The sequence below is a fragment of the Copadichromis virginalis genome, linkage group LG10 (assembly GCF_057382275.1).
Source record: "Copadichromis virginalis isolate Kocher_CV1m ecotype Utaka linkage group LG10, C_Virginalis_male_GT1.1, whole genome shotgun sequence".
NCBI classification, from domain to species: Eukaryota; Metazoa; Chordata; class Actinopteri; order Cichliformes; family Cichlidae; genus Copadichromis; species Copadichromis virginalis.
The window spans coordinates 3,894,180-3,907,200 of NC_140627.1; the positions used below are offsets into that span (position 1 = coordinate 3,894,180).

At 41.2% G+C, this 13,021-nt stretch overlaps 1 protein-coding gene across 3 annotated transcripts in view; it reads left to right on the forward strand.

The window, feature by feature from the left end:
• Positions 1 to 13,021, forward strand: part of sptbn4a (spectrin, beta, non-erythrocytic 4a) — a 31,762-nt gene that overhangs the window by 5,924 nt on the left and 12,817 nt on the right. For all 3 annotated transcript variants that reach the window (XM_085469510.1, XM_085469511.1, XM_085469512.1), the window contains exons 3-10: positions 9,446 to 9,709; positions 10,104 to 10,337; positions 10,567 to 10,656; positions 10,744 to 11,022; positions 11,103 to 11,233; positions 11,356 to 11,560; positions 12,468 to 12,713; positions 12,851 to 12,985. In XM_085469510.1, coding sequence (XP_085325636.1) covers positions 9,446 to 9,709; positions 10,104 to 10,337; positions 10,567 to 10,656; positions 10,744 to 11,022; positions 11,103 to 11,233; positions 11,356 to 11,560; positions 12,468 to 12,713; positions 12,851 to 12,985 — 1,584 coding nt within the window. The remainder of the gene's footprint in view (positions 1 to 9,445; positions 9,710 to 10,103; positions 10,338 to 10,566; positions 10,657 to 10,743; positions 11,023 to 11,102; positions 11,234 to 11,355; positions 11,561 to 12,467; positions 12,714 to 12,850; positions 12,986 to 13,021) is intronic.

Sequence of the window (13,021 nt, forward strand, 5' to 3'; positions counted from 1 at the left end):
TTAATTACATTCAAGACAGAAACATGAAATTTTTGTGTTCAATTTACAAGGTAGACTTTTTTAATGTAACAGCCACCCAAGAGGCGCCTTCCTCAAACCACGATCCAAAGCGCGTGAGACTGAAATCCTGTGCGGTGTCGTGAGATTTAACATTGCTATATTATTGACTTACTTCACTTGAACATGATATGGACAATTTAATCTACCCTCTCTGCATATCATGTAGTTTCTACACTATATAGTTACACTTAACTTGAACGCATGAGGCAATTGTGTTAAATACACTCAAGATGCTTACATAAATCCAAGAGATGGCCAATCCCTTTTTTTCAGTGTAGGATCAGTTTAATGCTCATTTTGAGTCAAAGTTGTTGATAATAAGAACATTTAAGTACTTTGCTTGACATTGTCAATACTCAACAACAAAAATCATAATTTAAAGAGCAGGTTCAACAGGAGTTTTGTGGAGATCATGGGAAATACTGTTTTTTGTTTGGACCATCCATTAATTAATTCCGGGGTTATATAAATAAATTTGGAATAATTTCATGAAGAGTTGGCTTTTTAACCTTAGCATAGATATTGTTATCTTATTTTGTTACTTACTTAACATATAAAGTAGTGGTGCTGATATATCATTGTGGCAGTGGCATGTGACTTTACAGAATGGCAAGCAGAGACAACTTGCACCAGCTCCCAAACAGACAAAAACATCTTCCACAACAATTTAAGTTGGATCAGATTCAAGCATACCATTTGTGCTGCCTGCCTTTCTGCAGTCCTTCCTCGCTGAAGAATTGTAAAGTGTTATTACTTATCTAGACAAATAAATATCTAGTATTTTATTAAAAATTGTATCCTATTGGCTGACAGCGACAATGGGTGGAAGAATTGCCTTCGATGCTTGTTGCCTCCTGGGAGCACGAGGCAGGTCTGGGCCCGCGCTGGAGAGTCGGCGCAGTGGCAGGATGGCTGCTGTGTTGCCTGGGATTACTCCTTATCCCCTACCCAACCCTGTTGCTGGTCACGTGCTCTATGTTGTGTGTGTTAGGTCGGGGGCGGGTTCATTCCACTGCAGGGTAACCTGCCACTGCATGTGGCGAATAAAATTTGAACTTGAACTTGAATTTTTCAAACAATCTATTTAGGAAAAGAAGCAATAAAAGATCATGACAACACCTCAGCAGTGTCGGGGAGTAACGGAATACATGTACTGGCATTACGTATTTAAAAGACAAAATATGAGTAACTGTATTCCATTACAGTTACTTTGTTGAAATAATAGATTACATTCTTTTCCTGTTTCACATGTTAGGCTGTGCCCTCTCTATTATTGGTAATTACACACTGGTGGAAACCCAAACAAAACACTAATAATAATAAGAGGCTCGAATGTCTGTGTTTCAATCTTGTGGCCCATGTCACCTCGACTTGCGTCCTGCATAATGACGTGAATAAATAATGTTTAAAATTATTATTCAAAAAACAATTTAATATGAAGGCAATATGAGCAGAGTGTTACAGGCATAGCCCTATACCCGTTATGTGCAAAAAAAAAAAGGAGAGTTGAAAAATACGAGTTGGGAGCTGGAAGCATGTAAATATAATAATAACCACTGCAGCCAAAAAGAGAGCCTGACGAGCCCAGCTGTAAGTAAGTCGTTAAGACTCGACTGTTGGCTGTGTTCGTGTTTTCCTCCGAAACAATAAGTTCCGTTGCAGCAGCCTTTCAACACCTCTCTCTGTCTCTTGCTAGCAAAGTTGACACAGACAACAAAGTAAAGCTCGTTTTCGGTTACGACACAAAACCCGACGTATTAGCCAGAGGTCCCTTTACTACGGTTCGGAGCCGCGGACCTGTTTTATATTTGCACGGAGTAGTTTTCTATATGAGATCACTGCAAAAAGTGCAGCCTTACCTAATGTCCACCCTACTGTTACTCATTTATATTAAGATTTAAACATCTAGTTGGTGTTGGTATGGAGAGTAACCTTCAGTAATAGTAATAAATCACACAGCAATAGGACATTCATGTAGTTGTAAAAAGCATGATGATATATTAAGTAATCCAAAGTATTCAGAATACGTTACTCTCATTGAGTAACGTAACCGAATATGTTACAAAATACATTTTGGGGCATGTAATCTGTAATCTGTGGTGGAATACATTTTAAAAGTAGCCTTCCCAACACTGCACCTCCGTACACATAAAACTGTGTTATTGGAAAACTGTGCATAAAATATCAAAAGTAAAATAATTATTCTGCAGAAAAATGCTCCCCATCAGTGTTAAATGGAATACTGCTGCACATTTTAACTATTAATTAATTTGATATTTTTTAACTATGTTATATTCGTAATCATCATCAGCATATCAACATATGCGTACTGGTGGTGGTCAGAGGGCCCGGTGGCGCCAGTGTCCGGCAGCCTTGCCTCTGTAGGTGCGCCCCAGGGCAGCTGTGGCTACAATGTAGCTTGCCATTGCCAGTGTGTGAATGTGTGTGTGAATGGGTGGATGACTGAATGTAGTGTGAAGCGCTTTGGGGTCCTTAGGGACTGAGTAAAGCGCTATACAAATGCAGGCCATTTACCATTCACCATATCCTGTAAATCGTTTTTGTGGTTGGACCATATATCTCTAAAAAAGTTGTTAATTAGCTCAGAAGCAGATGATTTAAAAATAAAAGTGCATTAAGATATATTAATAACAAAAGAAAATCTGCTAATTAACAAGCTCGAGCAGTTTGTGACATGGTTTACTGTCAATATCTACAGGTGGATTAAAAATGAAGGTGGAGTGTTGGCAAAACAGCTGGTTAACCGCTTTACATTCAGTCAAGTGATTTCTCATAGATGTTAATCTGAAAGTGCTGCTGTGCCTGCACTGATTACCTTGCCCGTTTTTAGACCAGATGCCTTCCCCTCTTCATTATCGTCAGAAGTGTCTTAGCTAATGTACTGAATGGGTTAAATGCAGAGGAACTATTTCCCCATGGGGACTAACACGCACACTTTTTAAAGGAATTGCTAATCTCAGTCTTTACGCGTGTTGGTCAAAGTGGTTAGCAAGAAGAAACTCATCTGTTACTATGCTAAGTAACAGAAGCTTGTTTACTTGCTAATGCTAGTTCTGTTTCAGCAAAAAAGTGCTGGTCATAGCTGATTTCAGAGCAGTGGAAACAGAGCCAGTGGCAGCTTCCAACTCATGATGATCTCCCATCAGTTTACCATGAAAGACTAGAGGTTTATCCAAAGTGCATCCGCAAACCACCAGAAAAGAGCTCATCTTACCCAGCTCATGTCACTGTTAAGGAGACTGACATGCCGGTGAAACAGAGACAGCCGCAGTTTCCTATGAGCACAACACAAGCCAAGTGCCGAGCTTTCCAACTGCAGCCATGAGATGGCAGTAATGTAAAGAATGGATCTAAACAGGACAGAAGTTTTATGAAAGCACTGCCTGAGGAGAAAGGAGAGACTGCAATACTTTCTTTTTAAATAATCTCTAATTTTAGATTTGACAAGTAAATACTGCTTGCCTTGATTGCCCTGAAGGACGGCTGCAGACCAAGAAACATTTTATCCAAATCAAGAGTTAAACAATATTTCATACGGATTTATTTAATAGCACAGTGTTCAATAACCAAATGTCAAGACTGTTTACTGACAGCTGGGCGGTCAAGTAGGTCTCATGCTGTACTACAATTTCGCCTCTGTCAGTGCGCCCCAGGGTGGCTGTGGCTACAATGTAGCTTGCCATCACCAGTGTGTGAATGTGTGCGTGAATGGGTGGATGACTGGATATGTAAAACGCTTTGGGGTCCTTAGGGACTAGTAAAAGCGCTATATAAATACAGGCCATTTACCATTTACTACAATTTAAATTTTTAACTGGGTGCCTATTGTGCTTTTCAGTAGAAACTGTGTGGCCAAAATGTTTCTGTCACTGCTAAAGACACCTGTTACCACTGAGTAACATGGTATCTTTGACAGTTTTGGTTATCTAGCTCTGTGAGATAGTTATATGAGGCCCTCCCACAGTGACAGCCTAGCACAGAAGCAACAAGTCTAGAAATTAAGTTAAGGTGCAATTTAAAAAAGAAAAAGACAAAACAAAACAACAAACACATGTCCTCTATTGGTCACAAGTTATTTTTGTCATCCTCCATCTGTTTTTACTGTTCTTGAATGTAGCAACAGAGTCCCTTCCAGCTTGTAATGTTTTTTTGGCAAGCTAGGATCACCCAACATCCTGTTTGGCCTTATACTTTTGTAAATATGCAAATATTAGATTTTCATTTTTCACAGATGTTTGTGTGTTGATGTCGTGAACTGTCACATTCTGTCTTCTGTTTGCTCAATGATATTTGAAAAAATGATATGCTTCCCAGCACTGTTACATGCTAGTATTTACTTTAGTATAGTCTTCATTAGCCTTAACACAACTTCAGATTTACTGCTATCTTAGCATTATGTCACTTTTTAATGAATTCATTCATTTTTTTAATCACATTTCAGTTTGACAGGTTCAACATAGCCATGCTTCTTGTTTCTGTAGCTGACTCAACAAAAACCTCAAAACCCAGTCAGAGATGACTGGGATCACATTGGTGGTTATCAATATTCCTTGTTAAGCTAGGCTTCAGACTCTGCTAACTTAATCTATTTATTTTACTACTCATTGTGCACTCAGTTCTGCTGTTTTAGGGCTCTACAAACTATAAACGTGCTACAGATAATTATCAAAAACTACTAAGTCCATTGAGAATAACACTGTTACATGGCATAATGGAGAAGATTTGGAATAGCATACATTTTTGGTTACTGACTGAATATTCTTACTAATAAACAGCCTCCTAAAATCCATCCATTTACATATTGTTTTTTTGGGCTACATGGGGGCTTCCTTAGGGATTATTAAAGTATTAATATTATTCTTAAAGTATTCTGATTCTGACTGAGCCTAAATGAGCCTTGACAGGTCACCAGTGTATATTTCAGACAGACACACACTCACAATCTGCTAAATCTAAAGACCCAGTGTAAACCAATTAAGAATCATCAGTTACCTTCAAAAGCTTGTCTGAACTGCATGAGGAGCCAGACTACTTGGAGAGAACCTGTGCAGGCAAAAGGGAGAACTTACAAACTCCATGCAGAAGACACACCGAGTCAAACAGGCGGTTTAAACCAGGAAGCTGGTTTAAAACTTTCTTTTATCAGTTGCATTTCAACCAAAGTAAAACACTCTTGGCTTACAGAGTTTGCACCGCATGGTATTATTCAGTGGTATTACCAACATACACCTCGATGAATGTATTAAATATACTCTCTCAGGAAAGAATATTTATTTTTCTTAGAACATATTTCCAGGATAAAAGTAGGTGCAAATGTGGTACTTATAGATTATTTTAAATTGAAACTCTGAATGGAACATCAGGGATTTTCCAGATGAGGTTGTGTTTTAAGCATAAGCTAATGAAAGCTCATCAAACTCACTGTATTGATTGGTTATTTTATGTGATAAAAAGCCTACCAATAGGCACTAATTCATTTTCTGGCTTCTGTTCTGTTTGCTCGCTATTTGTAAAATAGATTTGAGAGGCATGTATAATCTTGTGTCAACCCTACAGGCTCTTTACACTTTTATATCTGTACTACACTGGTTCATTTGATCCAAGTCAAAGGCTTGCACATGCAGGGAGCCGGTTTGGCCCTGTGGGTGAGCTGGGGACCATCTGCCACACAAATGGAGTGCAGCGACCTGGGTTCGGGTTTAACGCGTGGCCCTTTTCTGCATGTCTTCCCCTTGTTTATCTCCCTGTTTTCCACCTGGTCAACATGGCCAAGCTTTCTTTGCTTTACCTGATTCACAAAACGTAAAAGTGGCTCAAAGCCATGCTTTTAAACCAGGCTGGCTGCCTCAGGATTTGCGCACTGTCACATATACAGTAAGTGGGCATTTGACATGTCATTTCACTCATCCTTTGCACAGAATGGACAGATTGAATGTTGTCTGCTGCACTGAGTGAAATCGTTAGAGAAATCGATGAGAAAGTTGAATAAAGAACGTAAAAAATAAAATGGCAAAAGGCGATAAGAGTTTTGTGCCTGCAATTACATCAGTTAGTGATGTTGCAAAAGAACCATTAATCTTCTGAATTATTGAGTTAATATATTTATTTTATGACTTGTGACTGCTGTTCACCAGTCCTTTACAGATCTGAAACTTGAAACATATTTAGACATTTAGGACATTCAGTCCATTCCTCTGTGGCATTTTCCTGTCTGTTGCCAGATTAAGGTGAAACTAATATTATTTATGTTCTTTGTCACAAGTAACCTACTAATAGACTAGTTAGCTACACTACAGGAAGCAGATTAGAGTTGTACATTAAGAAAACATACAGTTTGCATGTTGTAAAATTGCCGCATGGCTTTCCTCCTCCTCAGGTATGAAGCATATGAACCGACAGAAAACAGCAAAAATCCTGAACATAACCAGCTCCAGACGAGGTTGTGTGTTCAGCACAAGTTACTATGGTGATCTTGCTAGATTAAAAGAAATCACATATATGGCAAAGACAATTCTGGCTTTAGGGTCAACCTGAGCCAGTAACGTGTTCTTTTAGTACATCCATCAAACTGCTTTGTGTTAGCAACTCTAACTCTTTTACGGATACAGAGCTCACTTATTCTTATTATACACCTTTTTAGTTTGTATGGATACACATGTTCTATACATGCACAGCAGATTGCTTTCCAAAGGAAGACATGATCTTCTTTGCCCAATATTTGGACAAATTATTGCACATTTTTCTGTGTATTTGTGCTAACACAAATATTCAGATTAACTCAATCATTCTTCATATTGTATTCTCTAGCCAGGTTTCTCCATATGGAAACTCCACTAGCCCCTTTAACTAAGTAATCATCCAAGTCTTGACCTTTTTTCTAATTGTTTACCTATTTTAGAGGTCAAGGGCGTCAAATTCAATTTTACAAATGGCAACAGTGGAAAGTGAAAATCACATTAAAGCCCATCTCAGCCTTGCCTCTCAAAGTTTATCTCAAAAGCCAGTGAGCCATCAGTGTGATGTATTCATTTCTAACCTTGTCCATCCTGGTCACTCGCAGTGAAAATCTTAACATCTTCCACTCTGCCACCTCCAGTCTTTTAGTCAGTGCCACCATCTCCAAACCATACATTAGAGGAAGTCACACTGCCATCTTGTACCACATTAAAGGCTCAGCATATATAATTTCTTAATACATGTCCCATATGCTTATATAAGACTGAATAAAACTACTTAAGGGGCATTTACCCTGCCCCTCCCTGAGCCTGGTTCTGTCGGAGGTTCCTTCCTGTTAAAATGGAGTTTTTCCTTCCCACTGTTGCCAAAGTGCTTGCTCATAGGGGGTCATATGATTGTTGCTTTTCTCTCTGTATGTGTTATTGTAGGGTCTGCCTTACAATATAAAGTGATTTGAGGCAACTGTTGTTGTGATTTGGTGCTATAGAAATAAAACTGAATTGAATTGAATAGTGATGATTTGCCACACTATTAACAGTTAATAATGTAATCTCAAATTAAGCGCTGGAATTCACTGAATTTAAGCGCTTGTAGGGTCTACCTTGAGGTGACTGTTGAACAGAATAACAAATCTTTGTTTTTGTTCTCGCATATGTTTCTTCTAGTCTTACATAATCTGTTTTACTGGTCTGAACATGACATGTGGACTCTACAGTGGGTAAACTGGCCAAAATTCATGCACTTTTTAACCACAATTGTACAATAAGTAATTTTTTAAAGATTCATTAGCGGCAGGTGTTCAGCAGATAATAGTCCAAGTTGCAGAGCAGAAGAGTGTATTCACACCTACAGTGCATCGATCTGTGTGGTGTGAATACACTGTTGTTTTTGCAAGTGGAATGAAACAAGCTCTTTAATCCCACCCACTTTTGAATTATGCTGCATCAGCTTTAAATGGAAGCCTGCAGAATTTGGCAACACAATGCTGCCATAATGGCGTGATTTATTTGTGGTAGCCATTAAAATATGGTACTATGTCAGCTACGATGGCCTCCAAAAATTCCCTTCACAGATACCCTTTGGATCTGACTGTGCCTGGGCTGTATGCACCATAAACCTTTGATTCTTTCTCTTCTCGATTCCCTTCTTCCTTTAGTCTGCCTTTTCTCATCTCCTTTGTCCACCCCCTCTCTGATTTCTTCTCCTTCTGCCTCACTCTGTGTGTCAGTAAAGCCAAGAGAAAAGAGAGTGAGAAAGACCTGCTTTCTGCTGGCTCTGCATTATGAGAGGGAGAGCGAGGGATGTGAGCGAGTGAGCGCTAGCAGCAGTTTAGCAGACTGTGCCAAAAGAAGGAATGCAGCACTGCATTATGAAAGCCATAGGATATAGGTTCAACTCTGTGAAAGATAAATGAGAGAAGCAGGATTTAGAAGATGCACCCCACCATACACATGGCTGATGTGATAATAGGACGGAAGTAAATAAGCAATGCATCATCCAGAGCAAGCCAGAACAGGACGTTTCCTTAAAAAGTGCAGCATTTTCTGGTGCTTCAAATCACGAAGGAGTACCTTGTCATAGAAGGAAAACGCCTCCTACTCCCCTAAGTCTCACTGTAGTTGGAGACTGGTAATTATCTATTCTAGGGAAGAACTGACACAAAGGGAAGCACCACAAGCTTTGATCTCATCAAATCTCCTCATCCACATCATGTCATGAACAGAGCTCAAATATTTAGGGGAGAGAAGAGGAGTATGAGCGAAGGGCAGAACGGGGGTTTATCAGACTTGCCATATACCATTTTTAGGTCAGCCCAAGGCCAAACTTTGCTCCGTACACCTGCCTCTCTGCAAGCGGGGGGCTGCAGCCTTGGCGTGGAGCTCTGTCGTGCTGAGCTATTTTGGGGACAAAACCAAATTTAGCCACTCACTTTCTATCTGTTGTTCTCCCAGCTCCTTCCTGAAATACAAGAATGCATACAGACTTGGGAAAAGGATCTATAGGTTTGTGGCTTAGTGTGTTTATTCAATTCTAAATATTCATTTGGTGAAATGAATCAATAAAAGGTTCATGAAAAAAATGCTTTCAAAAGGAAAGTTGATTTACGATACATGTCAAGTCTGATGAATTTGGTGATTTGGTGACGTATAAATAAAATTGAACTGAATTGAATTGACAGTTGTTTGCAGCATCGTGCAACTTATAGATTTCTAGTAGCAAGCAAGGCGATCTGTAGGAGCCTTCCATTGAAGCAAAACCTGACATTAAAGGAGTGCAAGAGCGAGAAGCAACAAAATCACTTGGCCAGGAAGTGACAGTGCCACACATAATGTAATTTTAATAAAACTTCACGACTATGCACCATTCTCTAAAAACCTACCCTAACACTTGCACTTTCTTTCTGCAGGAAGGTCAGGAGCTGATCCAGGAGAAACCTGAGCTCCGTTCAGTGGTGCAGCAGAAGCTGGAGGAGATTAGGGAGTGCTGGTCTGACCTGGAGACCACGACCAAGGCCAAGGCCCGCCAGCTCTTTGAAAATAACAAACCCGAGCCAGCAGTGAAGAGCTACTCAGACCTCGACAATCAGCTCTCCCACCTGGAGCAGCAGCCCCCCCAGCTGGAACAGGCACACCACCTGCCAACCTTCAATGAACAGCTCCAGAAATTTCAGGCAAGTCCCAAGGCCCTCCTCTTGGTCTGAACTTGTCTCTTAAACCAGCGCAACATAAAATTCAACCAAATGTGTTTAACATATCAAGAAAGCTGTAATTAATTATTATTGGTTAACACCACCTTGGATGTAGGTGCATATTTCCACTGAAGTGTGGAGCCTTCTTGTATAGTTTGGCTTAAATTGCAACATTTTTCTGTATAGTTGAAAATTTTCAATAAATAGCCCACAGCGGCCCTTGTAGTGGCCTGCTCTCAAACATGGGGTTCAGAGGCATTCAAAAATGCACCTGTTATATAACCCTGAAATGTTCTGTTAGGGAAACAGCTGACGTGCTGTGTTTGTCCATCCTTCATATGGTTGTAACATGACCTTTCCTTTCTATCCGGTGAAGGCTATGGAGTCTCAGATAGGGGACTTTTACAAGGATGTGGGAGAGCTTGGAAGCTTGCAGGGGCTCTGCCTACCCCAGCGAGGGCTGATGGCAGGTGACAAGGAGGTCGGCGAGCAGTCAGGCGAAGTGGAGACCCGTATAGTCCGCCTCATCGAGCCCCTGAAGGAGCGACGCCGCATCCTGCTGGCTTCCAAAGAGATGCATCAAGTCGCCCAGGACCTGGAAGATGAGATAGTGAGTCCCTCCTCTTCTTGTTTCATATATTTTGTCTTAAATTTAAACACTGCTTATAAAATGTGCCAGTATGGTTGTTACAATATCATCACACATAATTGCTTTTTCATATTCAAAATTTGCAAAGTAAATATATCATGTCTTTGCCATCGCTTCCGTGTTTGGTCTACGTTTGATCGTAAACATGCCTTCTGAAATATTTAATAACCCCACTGTGGTTGTTTGGCAGCTGTGGATTCAGGAGAGGCTTCCTTTAGCTACTTGTAAGGATTATGGAAACAACCTCCAGAGCGTACAGCAGTATATCAAAAAGAACCAGGTAAGTCAGGGATGACTTTTGGCCATGGTCAGCTGAAATGTAATCCACATTCTGATAAGACTGAGAACTTTCTCATCGGTTCTGTAGGCAATCCAGAGGGAGCTGACAGGGCGGCGGGCTCGTATTGAGGAGGTTCTTGATCGGGCAGCAATCATTGCTTCACTGAGAACTCCTGAGGTGGAATTTGTACGTGAGGGGGCGGGACATGTACGCCAGCTGTGGGAGGTGCTGCAGCTGGAGACGGAGAGGAGGTCTGTGTTGCTGGAAGCTGCGCTACAGGCTCAGCAGTACTACAGCGAAGCAGCTAAAGTGGAATCCTGGCTGTCAGGACAGAAGCTCAACCTGGCCAGCGAAGAAAAAGGCACAGTATGTACCCCTGTAATATTCACACTGCTCTTTACAGCCATAGGTTATCATCAAAGTGATCATGGTGTTTTATTTTTCAGGATGAGGCGAGCACGCTACAACTTCTGAAGACCCACCTGGCTCTGGAGCAAACCGTGGAGACATATGCAGAGACCGTAGGCATGTTATCTCAGCAATGCCAACATCTACTAGAACTAGGACACCCAGACAGGTGTGCCATAATCCCTGCAGATTATCCTAAATTTGTTTTGCACATTCTAAGTACTAAAGTTTAACGGAAAATTGTTTTGAAATTGTAATTGTATTCTTTTGTTTTGTCTTAACTTTCAACAGTGAGCAGATCACCAAGCAGCAGTCCCACATAGACCGCCTCTATGTGTCTCTGAAGGACATGGTGGAACACAGAAAGATGAAGCTGGAACAGCAGTACTGGCTGTACCAGCTCAACAAGGAAGTAGAGGAGTTAGAGAAGTGGATCACTGAGCGTGAAGCAGTAGCCAGTTCCACTGAGCTAGGCCAGGACCTCGAGGATGTCACGGTCAGTATATCTACAAGGTTTTAGCATCTAGTCAAACAACAGGAACACATGAGGTGTTCTAGTCTCAGTCAATTCTGAGCCCAAACTGTGAACCGTGGCAAGGAAATTTCACGACTGCACAGGTGGCATCCTAATACAGTGCCACACCATTCTTTCTCAAATGTTTGTAGAAGCATGCTGCATGCCTGGTTGCTTAATCTTATACACCTGTGGCCATGACAGTTATTGGAACACCAGAATTCAATGATTTGGATGGGTGGGTGAATACTTATATAGTGTATACCATAAAGGAGACAGACGTATATTGTGTTTCAACTTTGATCTCTCTTGGCTGACTGCAACATGTTTGTTCCACCAACAGCCATGGCCATAGCTAGGATCATGTGCTTGAATTGGGAGGGGTAAGAAAGCAAACTCAGTGGACTTCAATCTGCAATATACTGACATCTTGTGGTGAAAACTTTACACCGTGTAACTTTTTTTTTTGAGATTGGAAAATTAATGAGCACAACAGCACCACCCACCTGTTTTTCATGTGTTCTTTCTGTCTGGGACAGCTGATCAGAGAAAAGTTGTTTTAAATGGGGTGAACTGCAGGGGGGCACCATGGCCTGCAAGGATTCACTGGAAGTGGTGCAATTTGGTCCAGTTTTAATCAGCTGCTCAGTCACTCAACAGATTTATTTAACAAACATCTTTTGCATTGATAGGATACATCTGACTTTCCTTTTACGTTCATTGGAGACATTTTTGACGAGGAACTTATTTGTCAGGACAGGAGAAAGCATTCTGTATTTGCAGGGTGGAAATCATCCACTGTGTTAAATTACATTACATTTATGAGAATAAAGAATGATTCATGTTTGTGTGAGTCTCTGTAGCGTTGCGTTGTTTATTTGCGTTTCAGGTCCTTCAGGAGAGGTTCACCAAGTTTGCATCAGAAACCAACAGCATTGGCCAGCAGCGCATGGAGCAAGTGAACAAAATGGTGAACGAGATGATAGACTGTGGCCACTCAGACGCGGCCACTATTGCTGAGTGGAAAGACGGACTGAACGAGTCGTGGGCTGACCTGCTGGAGCTGATGGAGACCCGCAGACAAATGCTGGCAGCATCGCACCAGCTGCACAAGTTTTTCACCGACTGCAAGGAGGTATGGTCACATCCGATATCAGACAGTGACTCAGGTGTGCCCTGTTCTTCCTCAACATTACAGGTAGACTGTCTGGGCGTGAGTTGCAGCTTCTATTTTTAAAGCACTCATGATGACAGCGTTGTCCTGTGTTGTAGGTCTTGGCTCAGATCGCAGGGAAGATGAAGCAGCTGCCAGAAGTGAGGGCGTGCCAAGCCAACATTACCAATCCAGCCACCCTGCAGAGACTCATGCACTCTTTTGAGCATGCCCTTCAACTTCTAGTTGCACAGGCAAGTGATATACTCACCAAACTTGTGTTTGTCACA